Below are 15145 nucleotides of genomic sequence, written 5' to 3' on the forward strand. Positions count from 1 at the left end.
TCTCTTCAGGGTGAGTGTTAAGGATGGTGTACTCCTGACCCTTAAAGTCTGTGATGGAAGTCTCCATACAGGCTGTGTTTGCTTTCAGAATGAGTAGATAATTCTTGTATTTTATTGAAAGGCTTTCTGTTCAAAGAAGGTATTATACAGTTGGAAGTCTGTGAATAATAGCTGCACATTATGGCCCGTGTTAAAAGATGCAGATATTTTAAGCCTTCACAGTCTCAATATTCTCTCTTAGTACAGCTCCAAACACTTCTGATAAATGATAAATAGGAGAACACTCTATGGAGCACATCTTCACTGATGTATGCAAATTGATGTCTTTTATTGGTTCAAAGGCAAGATTTGTAACCGCTTTTATTGTAGTGTGATCCCTTCCAATACGGCTGAACTTGACAAAAATTAATTTGTCCTGTAGCCATTTGATGCAGCTGCTCTGCAGGCATCTGCTGAGTAGCTGTGCAAAGTGCCTCTGACACCTCCCATATGCACCCTGAGAATTAGGAAATTGCCAAAGTGCAGCATCCTCAGATTCCAAATCTGGAGCTGTCAGGCCTTGGTCTTCTCTGTAGTATATAGCACATTGCTATAGTGCTGTCCTTCCTTGTTCTTTTTTGGCTTATATAGTTACAAAATTATTAGTGATGTAGATTTTTTTTTTCTCGTTTGCTTATTTTTCACATCCTCTGTGGTGCTTCATGTTCCAGTTGAAATGCAGAGCATTCAGATGGAGGCAAGAAATTGAACAGGAGGAGGATTAAGGGTGGATATACTTGAAGGTGTATTTTGATTTACATTTGCCAAAAATATGCAAATTTTAGTGTTTGCCCATAGATATTTTACTGAGGGGTTGAATCCAACAATTAAAAAGTAATGAGAATTATGGATGTTGTTTAAGTGTGTTTACTAAATCTCTTTTAGCAAGCTGGAAGTGTTTTCTCTAGGTTAGTCTCATCTTCCCCTGCCCTAAATATGGCTCAAGGTCAAATGTTACTCAGTGGCATTATGTTTGCAAGGCTGCTCTTGACAGTCCTTGGCATATTAAAATAATTTGCAGCTCCAGCAAGGTCTAAGGATTGCACCTGCTGAGGTTCAGTGGGGACATTAAGAAAAAACCTTTTTCATTTGAAGCGCAGAGAAAGAAAGAGCAGGATGCTCAAAGCAGAATCTCCATCCTTGGAGGTTTGTGAGACTTGTCTAGTATAGGCTGTAGTTTACTTTAAATTGGTCTTGGTTTGATATCGGGCTTCAAGTGAGGTTTTGTGTAGGGCTAGATGAGTTCCATATGTCCCTTCTGGCCAATGACTTCATGATCCTGTGAAATTTTTAGAGGAATATTTTAAGAGGGTTTGGGTTTGGTTTTGTTTTGGGCCCATCTCCAAGTAAACACCTTTTTCTCCAGGCAGAGTCCCACAGGTCAGTACAGTCTGTTCATAGTCGCCTAATGAGTGGAGGAAGGAACACATTTATTAAAATGTGTTTTAATTAAAATTAAAATTTTGCTATTAATTCATTCTGTTAAGACACTCCATTTCTTTTGTTACTAAATTGTAGAGTATGAGGAATGTCTTTTCTATACAAAGACACATGCATAATGTTTATTACAGAACCTCTTTAGCAATTTTCCCAACAGGAAGGCATTAATCAGTAGGAATGAAATGAGTGTGAAGTGTGATCACAGTCCTGAACTGTGCTGTGATTGTTCGCTCTTGTAAAGACACACTTGATACAAAGACTCTTCACAGGCTTCTTTTTTCTTTTAAAGGACTTCCACCTATCATTTACCCATAAAACTTTTGATAATCTAAGTAGTACTTGTGTGTATGGTGAAGAGAGTGATTGAAAATGTTGGGATGTTTATATGGTCACTGGCACATGACTGTGAGAGTAATGAAGTCTCCAGGGGCTTTCAATAACTAGAGGTAGAAAAAATGCTGATAAATTACATTAAATTACTAAATCAGTCTTGTTGTAGAATAATGACTGAGTCTGCAAAGTAGAGATGATTTCAAGGAAGGAATACATGTTTGCCTTGAATTTCATTGAAACAGTATCATCCTATTATGTAGACAGGTTGAGTAGTTTTGTGTTATCTGAATACCAATTGGACATTTATTACTTCTCTACCTTTTAGCAGTATCTTTTTTCTCACTCTGAAAATATATCATGTTGATATTGGGACTGTTACTTGAAAGGAAAATAGGAGATTTTAACATGTTATCCAGCCTTCAGTGTGCAGGATTGCTCTGATTTTTACCTTCTGTATATGCAGTTTGATAATACTGAATTCCTCTGAAAAGTTCTGTTTTGAGTCATCATACAAATTGATTTGATCAATAGCTAGATGATAATTAGAATAAAGCAATTTTTAGAACAATTACTTTTTTTTTTTGTTTTAGGTATTTGAAACAAAGCCAGAAAAATAATTACATTCCCAGCTCTTCTGAGTCAGTTTATTTCTTCTTCTCATTCTCCAGCTCTAAAAGCTTTCTGCATCAGAAGACACCAAGCAGAGGCAGCTGCTCAGAGCAGGCTGTGGTTAGGCTGGTCAGCTTTCTCTTGCTGAACAATTAGAACTGAAACCCAGGAGTATTATTTCTGGCAATGTTTCAGAAAGGAACATGGGGGTTTATAAATGATAAAGTGTGAAATCAGTCTAAAGTATTTCTAATATTAGAACCAACACAGGTAAAAATAGTAGTTAAAAAACCAAATTCTGTAACTGCATTGAATTGTTTTCGTAATTTTCAATATTTTCTGTGTAAGCATAATTAGACCCCATATTTAAAATATGGATTTGTTAATAATTATTTGAAATTTCATATTTTACAATAATAGATAGTAAAAATCATTGTATTTAGAGTAAGGTAAAATGTTTGCTTCCAACCCAGAGTGCTGCATGAAGTATAGAAAAATAAAGATTGAAGCACAGTCCCTGTTTGCAGATTTCTGCCAATTTAATTACTGCAAATTTTTTAGTGGGGGGCTGGATGATGAAGTTGTTTCTCAATACAGTCACAACTCCTCTTATATAGAAGTGGGGGAATTGTTAGTACTTATTATCTGAATATTTATTATAAGTCAGTGTTTCATTAATTAGTTTTATAAACAGAATAAACTAGGCTTTGTTTCACTGGATGCTCTGGATGTTTTACCCCATTGCCTAAGAGAATGTAAAAGGTGTTTGTTTAATGAGCTGGACCTCTGGGCTCTTTCCAGGCCCTGCACTTGTCTGTCAGCACCGAGGAGCAGAGCAAAGGCCTGTCCCTGCCTGAGTGTTTGCATTCCACAGAACTGCCACAAACCTGGGGCTCTTTCTCTTTCTCTGTGAACTCTGGCACTGTTGGGAAATAGCTCATCTAACATTTCACTTTTAGGTGCCCTGTGACCATAATGTCTGGAATTTTGGAATCAACATGCAAAGAATGTGGTGTTTCATGTGTATGTTAGTGCTGTAGTTCCTTACCTCAATTGAATGGACATAAGTCAAGTTGGCCTATCTATAATTATGTGTTCTTTAAAACTGAGAAAAAGGAGTGAAACTGAAAGGAGAAGAATGCTTCTTCACTTTTTTTTTTAATACTCACAAGGAAAATAGAAAACTACACTTTTTAAATGAAAGGACTTTGTTAAATATGTATTTTATTTGTACTGTGGCATTTACATAATAGTTAATAAATAATTTTAATATAGATTTTGATTTTTAAATTATATAATTACTAGTGATTTTAATCCATAGTGTCTTAAAATGTGAGTGCTAACTTGAAGTCTTGTTGATGGAATTTCTGGGTCATATTTTCTTTCTGATGAAGCGAAATAAAAGATGTGTCACTATATAGTTGATATATGAAAATCCTTCTGTTGTGAATTCAGACTGATGAGCTCTTTTATTATGTTGAAAGCTAGAAATCAGTCTTTTAAAGTTTAATGCTTGAGAGCTGGTTTGAAAAATTGTACTGAATTAAATTCTCTGTCTCTGTGCTATTAGCAAGACCTTGAAATGCATAATGCCAATATCTGATAGCAAGGTGAGAACAGAAGCTCTTTTGTGAAATGGTCTCTGACATTTGAAGACAAATAAAAATGCTGCGTAGTACTTCAGAGAGAAAAAAAAGAAAAACAACCCACCACCAAAACAACCCCAAATCTGCTACATCATCATTTTAGTAACATAAAGGTTAAGCATGAAGTTCAAATCAAGAAAAGATCATGGCACTGAATGCTGTCAAGTGTGTGAAGTTTTAGCCTGGGCTTGAGTTGTGATATCTCTGGGATTTTGTTTTGCTTTCTCCTCAGCTCCGTGGGACTGGCAAAAGCAGCTTTAGAAGCAATTAATGGTTTCAATCTCTTTGGAAATCAGGTAATAGAAGTGTTCATTTTCCCTTCTTTTTTGTTAGCAATAATGATTTACAGGGTGGATCAGAGGATATTTAGAAGTATCTAGCACAGTTTGTTAGATTCCAGCTTTAAAGAAAGTTAGCAAACTGGTTGCTGCTGTTTCAGGTACAGAATTTATGTGATAAAATCATTAGTGCCCTTTCTATCAAGAATCACTTGGGATTTTTCCTTAGAAAAATTCTAAAGTGGTTGCAGCTTAGTCTGGAAGAGAGTTTTGTTGCCAAAATGTTTTTTTCCTTGAGAACTGTGTCAGTTGCTGATACTAGACTATACCTCCACCTTCAAGCATTACCTTCCTTTTGTCTGCTTCCTTCATGTGGCTTTTGATAAAGACTTCAAACAAGCTGCTTTTAAATAATCCCACTTTTTTACCTGTTTTTAATTTCAGTGTGTTGCACATCTGTAAAGTATTTTCTCATCCTTTATGTGGCTTGGATCAATTAGGCAAGTGAGCCTTTTCTGAGACTTTTATATCTGCTGTGTATTCCCCTTCTATGTGCATCTTTCTCTTTAGTGCTATACCTACAGTAGTCTGTAGATAAAATAAAAGAATACTCTTCCAAATTAATGGTTTAGAAAATGTATCTATGGAAGAGAGATGCCATACATTTTAAAAGCTGATGTCAAGTGTTCAGAACTAGGAGGTAGTAAGAATCTTCAGTAATGATCAGACGTTGTACATCTTTGCACTGTTATTCTTTCAGAAATTATATTTATCTGTAATCTTTACCTTTCCAACAGTTTAAAGCACCAGTAAATGTGGCTGTTGAGGTTTTTTTTCAATTTTTTTTTCTGAATTCTGAAAAGGATGAATAAACTGCTGAAGCAAGACCCATTTAAATACTTTGAGAGTTTATTTCCGAGATTGTAGTTGACATTAACAGAACCCATTTTGACCTTCAGTCTGTGCAGAGTTTGCCTTTGTGCTTAGCTCCAGCTGTGTTCCAGTGGCTTTGAGAAATCCCCTTGAGCCCCTCAAGAGACTTGTTTGCACCTGCAGCTGCACAGGTACAACCTGCAGAAATCACTGCTGGGAGAGCGCTGCTCACAGCAAGAGGAACACATTAAAGGCTGACCTAGGCAGAGTTGTTTGTGTATGAGCTGCATGCCCTCTATTGGGTTGGGCAAAAACAATTTTAATTTTTTTTTTCATAAATCAAGTCTCTGTAAGGTGTTCTTACTCCAGAAGTTTACAGGCTTTAGAGAAGTGAAAAATATTTCATTTGTCAAGCAAGGTGCTTGTGGGTTTAGGAAATGCAAATGAACCTGCTCCTGAATCCCCAGAGAATCCTTCCCTGCAGCACAGACTTTGGAGCTGCACGTGTAGGCAGGTTGTGTTCAGAGTTTGTAAGTTCAGAGAATTGTGAATAATCAGAATCTGGATTACGAAGAAAGTTAAAACCATCAAAGCCAATGTAATAATTTGTGTATGTTCTTATTGCAGCATGAGTCAGTGTATATCTTGCTAGAATGACTGAGAAAACAAATTCTTTTCCATGAGGACGGTGGAAAAAATTGTTTAGGGTTTTGTTTACCCTAGTAAAGCAAAAGCTGTGTATTTTTAAGATAACTATATATAATTAGAGTGCAGTAAAGTGTAAGTAAGAATAAAACTCTTTGGAGAAGCATCTCAGTGGATAATGGTACTGGCACACAAAGAAGAGTTGTGAGGTATTTATGTAGAAACTTCACTGGAAATTGAAGTTTTTAATAATTAGATTGGTAGGCTCTGGAGCAGTCTTCCTAGGAAAGTAGTATACCAAAGAAACTGAAAGTTGTTTAGGAGAAATCTGGTGGATTTATGAAAATTTCTGGGATTTATGACCATTAGTGGAATGAATTCACATTGATTGTGTCTTCCAGTGGAGGAGTGATTCTGAGATTCATTATCAGTTGCAACATATATGGAGATACCTGTTCACTAACAAACCTGAATTTGCAAGAAGTTACCTATTGGTAATAGTTCTAAATGCTATTGATTCTCTTTAAACTATCTCAGCCAGGGGATTTTTTTTTAGTGTTTCAAAAAGTATCAAGAAGTTGACAGAGAAATATAGTGTAAAATTACTGATTTTATTAGGAAGTAGATTTTACCAAGGAGTGGATGTTGATAATGCAGACCTTACAATAACTGAAAAGCAGGCCATTTTTATTTGCTATGAAAGTCCTTTTCCAAAGCAGTACCTGTGCTGAATATCCAATTGTTTGTGTTCCAACTGACTTGTAATGAAATATTCAGCATCACTGTTTAGAACATTTCCTGCGTTCACAGGGAAGAACAACTACTCTTTTTTGCTTGTCCTTAATACAGGCCTCATTTTTCAAGTGTTAATAGAAGAGTTAATAGCTTGAATGAATCATATAATTACTGATCAGTGATAAAGCCATCTAATTTTGCCTAGACTTAAAATATTTTCGACTTGATGTTGTGCTGTGTTTTCTGATTAAAATTTTCAGCTGCCAAGCAATGACAGCATAACCTAAATTAAACACAGAACCAGTGAGTTTCAGCAGGATGCACCAAGCTTCTTCCCTTTGCCCTAAACAAATGCACCGCTGTGTTCACAGGGCTGCTCTTGGTCTGTCATATTTGTGGATTTTGATGCCCACAACCGGAACAGACAGACCCTGTGCTCTTTGCTGCCCCGGGAGTCAAGGTCTCATGTAAGTCATTAAAAGAAATTCACCTCAGCAGAGTGTGGAGGAAACAAGTGGATATGAGTTCTTAGTTGTATGATGGACCTTCTGATCTGCTTGATAAATGTGAAATTTGCTGGGAAGCTGTTAAATTTTTGCTTTTTAAGTGTTACTGTGGCGTAGTTGTTTTTCTGAACAGGAATTACAATGGTGCTCTTTATTTTTTTAATACTTAGATTAAAATGGTAACCTCTTGGTAGCTTTCCAGACAATTTTAAAATAAATTTTGAAATAACTTAAGTGAGATTTGCAGCCTTGGGGATTTGTTTTTCTTTTGGCCTAGTTTCCACTACACACTTTTGAAACCCTTTGTTTTAGCTTTAATTCTTTCTTTTGTCTAGGAAAAAAAGCCCTTAAGCTTGGCTTATCATAAATTGCTGAATATGAACAATTTCTCGTTGTTATAAACTACCGTTACAAATGTATTTCCTTAGTGAGTAAATCTAAATGACATAAATATAGATTAATTAAAAAAACATCTATTTCAGTCCTAGCATCAAAGGTAAATTTGGTGTTAGAGAATCAGTAATTTAAAATGAGTGATAATAGGGTTCTGCTTTTTTATTCATTCTGGAATATAATAGCAGTTTTGTTCATGAAACAGGCTATTAATCTTAAACATTAATAGTTTACTTATTGTGTAGAAGAATTATAGCTGAGTTGTAGTGCTGGATAATTAAAATAAAAGGCACTGTCAGCTACTTTTTTTATAGTCAAATGGTCTTTTAGAACTCTTGCTGTTTGTTTTTTTGCTGGAGACTTGAAATATTCCAACAGGAGCTGATTTTATAACTTATCCCATATAAATCTTGGTGATGTTTTCTTCCGTTGTTGGATTTGTGTCAGTCATGTTGGCAGAAATTTTAAATAGTTAAATTTCTTGACTATATCAGCAGAAAATGATACTTTTCTGTGTGTTTCTGGAAGCTTACCTGTAGAGGTGATGCACTAGTTAGTATTTTTTCTAGTGTTTTTAATTCATAAGAGATCCACATGGTTCCTGAGAAGGTTTCTCATATTTTTTCCTGGAATTATCCCCTTATCATCTTAATTGTAAATCTGATAGGCTTGTTTGTTCCATCACCCTAAGAATATTTCTGAAAAAGCTGTTCAGAAATGTTGATTTAATCATGGGTACTTATCAGCATTGCACATTTATGAAATACTTGTGCTTCTTTTTGAGCACATAGCACCCAAATTTCCTCCAGGAATAATCTGGAGAATGTATTTAAAAAATAAACAAAAAAATCCTGGAACACCAAGTTTTATAATGTTTTCAATTGTGCCTGCACATTATCAGCTGTAAAACAGGTGACATTCTGAGTTAAATGAGTTATCTTCTAAATTGTACATCTGCACATTTGGTTGGTAGTTTATCCTGATACTTCCTAAGAAGTCTTATTTTGCACACTATTTTCCTATATTAGCACTATGATTTTGATAAGATGATGTTCCAAATGTATATTTCATTTAGTAAGTTAAACAGTCTTTGTTTGTGCATCAAATAATTGTCAGGGATCTAATTAAATTTGTAATGTCCTATTTCTCCCTGTCCTACAGAATACCGATGCAGCTCTTCTGCCCTGCCTTAGTTACCCTGGATTTGCTTTGGATGATGAGGTTCTGTTTAGTCAAACACTAGATAAAATTATTAGGAAGTTGAAAGGCAAATATGGGTTTAAGAGGTTCCTGAGGGACGGGTACAGGACGGCGCTGGAGGACAGGACACGGCGTTACTATAAACCAGCAGAAATCAAGGTACAGTCCTGCCCCACCCTGACACCCCTCCACTACTGCAGTCTGAATTGCACAGGGGGTCCTCAAGCCTCCAAGGCAAGGAGATGCCTTCTGTAATTTGCATGTGCAGTTTTCAGAGACTGCTAAGTCAGCATTGAGTCATTGGGTTGTTTTGTAATGAATGTGCTTTCATTTACATTTAGGGTACAGTTGATTTCACATAACAAATAAGGAAATTATCATTTCATTTAATTTCACAGCTGACTACAGTCTGAGTGTGTGGAAAACAATTTTGCTTTTGATCACAGTATTTATCAGTTAAGGTTATCTAAATGAAAATTTATTTATATTTTCTCCCATAGTTTCTCTCTGAAAAATGAAAAATAGATTATTTAAATATTCTGCTTTAGAATGAGCCACAGCAGATGTAAAGGCACAGTTAAAGTGCCCATAGAATTAAGTGATACTAAATGCACTAAAATATTTTTGCATTCATGTTTGTCTTTTGTTGCTAAGAAATTACTCTGCAGGATTATTCAGATATATATTTACTTAAATGAAAATGATGAAATGTCTGATGAATTTTTCTTCTTTGCAGCTTTTTGATGGCATTGAGTGTGAATTCCCTCTTTTTTTTATTTTCATGATAATTGATGGTAAGTATAGCTTTACATTCCTGTTCCTTAAAGGCATAAGAGAAATGAGCTTTTAGAGGAAAGATACAAAATTATTTTCCTGTCCTGCCAAAATAAACCATAATGCAGTGACACGAAATATCTCATTGAGAGTTCTGCCTCCTGGGTTACAAAACCCCAAGCATCTCAACCCTCTATATTTCAGCATTTCTAATGTGAACTGGTTTTAGACTATAACTTAGTAAGGGTTTGTTAAAAGCTTCAGTCTGTGGCATTGTCCTGCGTTGCCTTTTAAGCCTGAAAACCTTCAGATGTGTTAGAACTTTGCAGCAGCACAGGAAAGAAAAGGGAGGGAGAATACACTGCCACACTCAATGTGCACCAGGGCTTCTCAAGTTGAGCATTGTGTGGCAATTGAATCAGAATTCAGAAGAGAAGAAAGGGAACCAGGAAAGGTTTAGTTTCCTTCTAGCCACGATTTTTCATGTGGTCAGTCTGATTGAATAATAAAACAAAATAAAAAATCAAAACAAAGCCAACAAAAACGACACTACCTCAGTCTTGATGTGGGGACAGGAGACATACCAAATGTCAAGGGGTGATCTCAGGATGGAGGCTAGAACTTGCATAGAACAGAAGTCTGAATAAGAACATGAGTAGGGTTACAATTGTCAAAAAGATTTTTAAATGGATTAAAATCTGTCCATCTTTTCTTTCTCCTGTAGCATGTTGAATAGTTTTCAGATAAAGACAGTGAGGGGCACAGAAATCTGCCATCAGCCCCAACTCCTCTGTGGCCACCCACAGATTAAAATATTGTGTTTGAAGATATAATAAGGTTTCACAATTGATATTTCTAAAGAAATGTTTGACATTTTTCAAAGAGTGAGGCCCAAAACTGAGGAGAAAAGCACTGACATTTAATGCTGCCCACTTGCAGTTTTGAGAACAAAAAGATAGTAATCTTCAACAAAAGAATAGAAAAAGCATTTTACACTTCTTGTATCCAAAAAGCCCTAAAAAATACATACTGTGCACATACTGTCCTTGTCCTTTTTGCCTGGACCACACTTTTAGGAAATAGAACAATTCTGTTAGTAGATTTTATGCAAGTATCTCCAAATCCACAAGCTTCCTTAATGCAAAGTCTGAAGTCTATACACAGCAATGGCAAAAGCACAAGGACGTGGGAGGAGCAGAGATTGCTCCTATGTCACGAGTATCCTTGAGAGTTTTGAAAGTCACTTGAAACACACCTTTTTGTGTGCAAACTTTGATTGCATTTGTGTCTCTTGGTAAGTGTAAATATTCCTGTGTATATACTCGGGAAGATTTGAAAATGTGGTGAACAATACTTGTCAAGCTTTGGGTTTGGATGGAGTGTTGAAGAACCATGGAAAGAAAAAAAGTTTTGGTGGTTGAAGAAGGGTATATTAGTATAAGATTTATAATGCCAAGTTTTCATCTAGCTCGTTCCCCATTGAATGTTAAAAAATATTCTACTTTAAAACATCACCTTGCTTGTCAAATAGATCAGGTTTTTCTTTGATGAACAGAAATGGGTTTTGTATTGTTAATATATATTTTCATGTAAGAACTTTCCATGAACTGAACATTATTATGCTAGTATTCATCAGATTCATCTTGGGAAGTACTGCTAAAACAACTTTTAAGGGACTGGTAGTGCCAAATATACCAGTGTCTCCCCAAAAGCAGCATCAGGGGGTTGACTGTTGTGATCTACAGCTCAGTCTTTTCCTTTCATGAGCTATTTAGTGTGTAGGCACTTAATATTTAGTTTTGAAAAGTAAACACTGGATTTTTTTTTCTTCCTCTTTTGTAAACCTTGAGGCTATGGAAATTTATTTCTTCCATTCAATCAATTATTGTTTGGTTATTTTTAGGGATTTTTAGAGGAAATCCTACACAAGTAAAGGAATATCAGGATCTTCTGGACCCTCTGCTTCAACATACATCTGAAGGTATTATCTGGAAATTGTTCTTCTGAAACAATTGCAGCTTTTTATTGACCTGAAATTGTAAAAATCCTGACTTTCCTATTAATGTATTAATTACTTTCCTAATGTATATTGTGGTTAGAGCAAATGAGAAGTAAGAACATCAACATGTTTCCTAGTGGAAAAATACTAATGCTAAAATAACCTTTTTTATGTAGGTACATTGCATCATAAATTGTGATAATAAAAGTAACATTTTTCTGGAAAAATCAGTAGCATTTTTCCAGAAAAATGTTATTTTTATTACCACAATTTATGTGATCTTAAAGTAAGATTTACGCTGTGCCCACTCATTCCTCCCCTCCTTCACCTCTGCTTCATTGTTTACAAAGTTCATTTCTACTTTTCAGGCAAATATTAACAAATATTCACTACCAGCAGTCAGGTTGTTTCAATGTCCCACCTGGACCCAGTTGAGAATTACTCTCATAATTCATCGTCACTTAATTTTGCAAGCTCTAAAAAATAATTTGGTATATGCATATGAAATTGTTTCTAACTTAGAGATGGGAAAGTGACTACATAATCATTTTATTATAGATGTGCTCTTATTTAAATTGGGAACTTTGGAATTTTTGTGGTACTGCAGACAAGGCTAGTGGTGGCCTACAGGCATAGCCACCCAAAATTCAGTTAAAAATAAGAAAAAGGCCATAAGTTTGAGTGGGAGGAAAAGAAATGGCCTGAGAACAGAAGAATCCAATTTTAAAACTCAGCATTTTAGTCACCTGTTCTTACATCTGTGGTACAGTTACACAAGTGCCTGCAGAATATGCCTTGTTCTTTAAACTTTTTGAAGTGAACTAATTTCTGTAAGGCAGTCAAACATTCCCTTACCAAGTTTGCATTATGTAGCAAATTTTTCTTGCTGGTTGTGTCTTTTTTCTGATTAATAATGAGATGTGAATGTTCGTGGACACTAAATTAATCTTGTGGTTCCTTTTGTTGCATGTCATCACAAATGTCACATCTTAAAATTTCTGGGTGTGTTTTGGTGCCTCACTCATTTGAATCTAATATCTCTAATAACTGTTGCTTCTCCATTTTTTTCTCTGCTTCTTCCCAGTAATTTGTTGTTTTTCTAAACAAACAGTAAAACACTACAAATTCTGTTTATCACCTGTTCTTTATCCAAATTAGTTCAAGAGTAGAGCAATATTAAGGTGGACTTTAATTATGCAGGAAGCATATTAATTTGCTTTTCAATTTCATATAATTAGGTCAGTCATTTGTGGTCATGTCTCTAAATTCCTGATGCATGTCCACTTAAAAAGTTCTGAAATAAAGTTTACAATGATCAGCAAAACCTGTGGCATGAGTCTAGATACAAAGTATGTATCTTCTCGTAGAGAAGTTATGCCATTTTGTTTCATGATGTTTCAAGATTCAAGTGCTCATTTTAAACATTTGATGAATAAAATTATCCAAAACCAAATTGAATCTTTTTGAGGAGGAATTTTAGTTAGAAAGAGTTGTCTGATATTGAGCCTGTGTTAACTGGGGGGCACCACACCCTGAGTGTTTCACTGGGACTCAGCTTTCATGGCTTTTGTTTAAGGTATCTTAACTGAACTACATTTTCCTTCAGGTGACTTCTGTTATTTTTAGTTTGCACAGAATGTGCTGCACAGACAACATACCTGTTCTGGGAAGAAATTCTGAGGAAATGTCTGGTGAAATACAAAGTAGTTTAACACTGCCCTGGGATTCCTCACTGAGATAACAACGAATGACAGTCTCTGTTCAGAATGTTACTGGGCTGCAATATTTCCTGGTCTGGATCCACTTTAGCTTTAGCAGGGGACTCCAATCAAGTGAGGGCAGTGATATTTACTCTCTGGCTGTGCTTGCTGTCCTCAGGGTGCCCTGTTGTCCCCAAGTATTACTACGTGCCTGCTGACTTTGTGGAGCTGGAGAAGAGGAGCCCGGGCAGCCAGAGGCGGTTCCCCAGTAACAACGGGCGGGATGGGAAGCTGTTCCTGTGGGGCCAGGCCGTGTACATCATTGCCAAGCTGCTGGGTGAGAGCTGGGCACCTTCAGCTTCTGTCCTGAATCCAAACCAGCACTGCCTTGAGTTTGGAATGGGCCTTGAGTAGCCCACGTGTCCTCTGCTCTGGTACATCGTGACAAACAAAAATTGCTTTGCAGTCTTTTTCTTTTTATGCTGCATACTATAAAGCTTAGTGGAATATTTCATAGAGTACTGAAAATCTAAACGTGATGACAGATTTTTTTTTCCCTGGCTTTCCCTCTAGTTTGCTTTTCTTCATGACAGAATATATTAATGTGATGCTTTCTGGGTTAACTGTATCAGCTTCACCTGTACAGTGATGTTTGTAAATGATTTATAGCATTTAATTCAAATTATTGACTGCTTTAGCAAGACAAGTTGAAACAGAGGAGTTGCAATCTCAGAGAGAGTTAATGATTCATTAATCTGTGATATTTTTACCCTTTTTCAATTGTATGAGCAATTGAATGTGCTTGTCAAAGTTTGACCATTGAAGGTTGTTATGTGAATTTCAGTCACAAACAAACTCTCTGTCTCACTTGGAATTGTTTTATAGCCTAATGCAAAAAGAATGGTTAATCCAGAAAAATCTTCACAGCTGGGTTTTTCCTTTAGTATTTCTTTCAGGAGAAAGATATATTACTTTATTTTAACAGGATCAGCAGTTACCTAGTAATCAGTAGATGGAGTTCTGGAAACTGTTTTTCTGTTAACACAGAAGGGAATCAGGCTGTTGGTAATAAAAATGAGAAAAATTGAAGAGGAGTTTAAAAATTCAGCAGTTGGCAAGAACAGTGGATGTATCTTTAGGTATAGAGGGACAGAGTCTGTCTGGTGCTCCACCTGTTTGGTTTTGCTGTATTCCTTGCAAAATTCTTCTTTTAGCCAGCACTTCAAAGTAAATGCAGGCAATCTCGCTATTAATTTAAAAAAAAATTATCTTATAAGAATATTAGCCAAGTAATCCTCCAGTGTGTGTGTGGATTTCTGTAGTAGTTCTGCTAGTATTGATCTTGAACTGATATTTGCGTGTTTCTGTACCTGCAGAATGCTGGTTAAATAAGTTATATTTATAGTTTGCTAGCTGTTGTTTGTGCAACATAAACATTCTTGTGTTTCAGTTCTTTGCTGGACATTGTTACACACTCCTTTTTTATTTTACTTATTTTTTAAACTTTTTTCAAAATACTCAAAATTGAGTAATTTTTTCCTGCTTCTCTTGTAGTCCTTGCAAACAGGGTTTGGAGATCTGATGTGTTCATCAGAGGTTGTTATATCAGGAACTCCATTTATTCCTACTAATTTAGAATTGGTGCATTCAATTTTGCTCTTTACTGGTGAAAACCTAGCTGAATAACTATCTTGTCCTTGGTGAAAGCATTTGCGTTGTCTTACTTTGCTTGTTGGAGGTTGCTAATTAAGTGGAAGCCTGGCTCCAAATACTTTGATATCTGGGAAGGTATTGGTTTCCCATTTCATTATCCATTCAGAAATCATTGTGTTGCCTCCAGGGTATCAATTAATTTGTGTTTGTTCAGCCTCCTTGCTCCTTCTGTGCAGCCCCTGTTGCTGTCTCTGGGCCTGGGCTCTGCCTCTTGAGGCCCAAATATTTCTAAATGCAGCAACATGAACCTGAGTCAATTCTT

At 35.9% G+C, this 15145-nt stretch overlaps 1 protein-coding gene across 4 annotated transcripts in view; it reads left to right on the plus strand.

The window, feature by feature from the left end:
• The window catches only part of PHKB (phosphorylase kinase regulatory subunit beta), a 70699-nt gene that overhangs the window by 21379 nt on the left and 34175 nt on the right, over positions 1-15145 (plus strand). For all 4 annotated transcript variants that reach the window (XM_053952660.1, XM_053952658.1, XM_053952659.1 and 1 more), the window contains 6 exons: positions 4300-4363; positions 6970-7065; positions 8659-8856; positions 9434-9491; positions 11375-11452; positions 13349-13507. In XM_053952660.1, coding sequence (XP_053808635.1) covers positions 4300-4363; positions 6970-7065; positions 8659-8856; positions 9434-9491; positions 11375-11452; positions 13349-13507 — 653 coding nt within the window. The remainder of the gene's footprint in view (positions 1-4299; positions 4364-6969; positions 7066-8658; positions 8857-9433; positions 9492-11374; positions 11453-13348; positions 13508-15145) is intronic.

This window comes from Vidua chalybeata, chromosome 11 (genome assembly GCF_026979565.1).
Source record: "Vidua chalybeata isolate OUT-0048 chromosome 11, bVidCha1 merged haplotype, whole genome shotgun sequence".
Taxonomy (NCBI): Eukaryota; Metazoa; Chordata; class Aves; order Passeriformes; family Viduidae; genus Vidua; species Vidua chalybeata.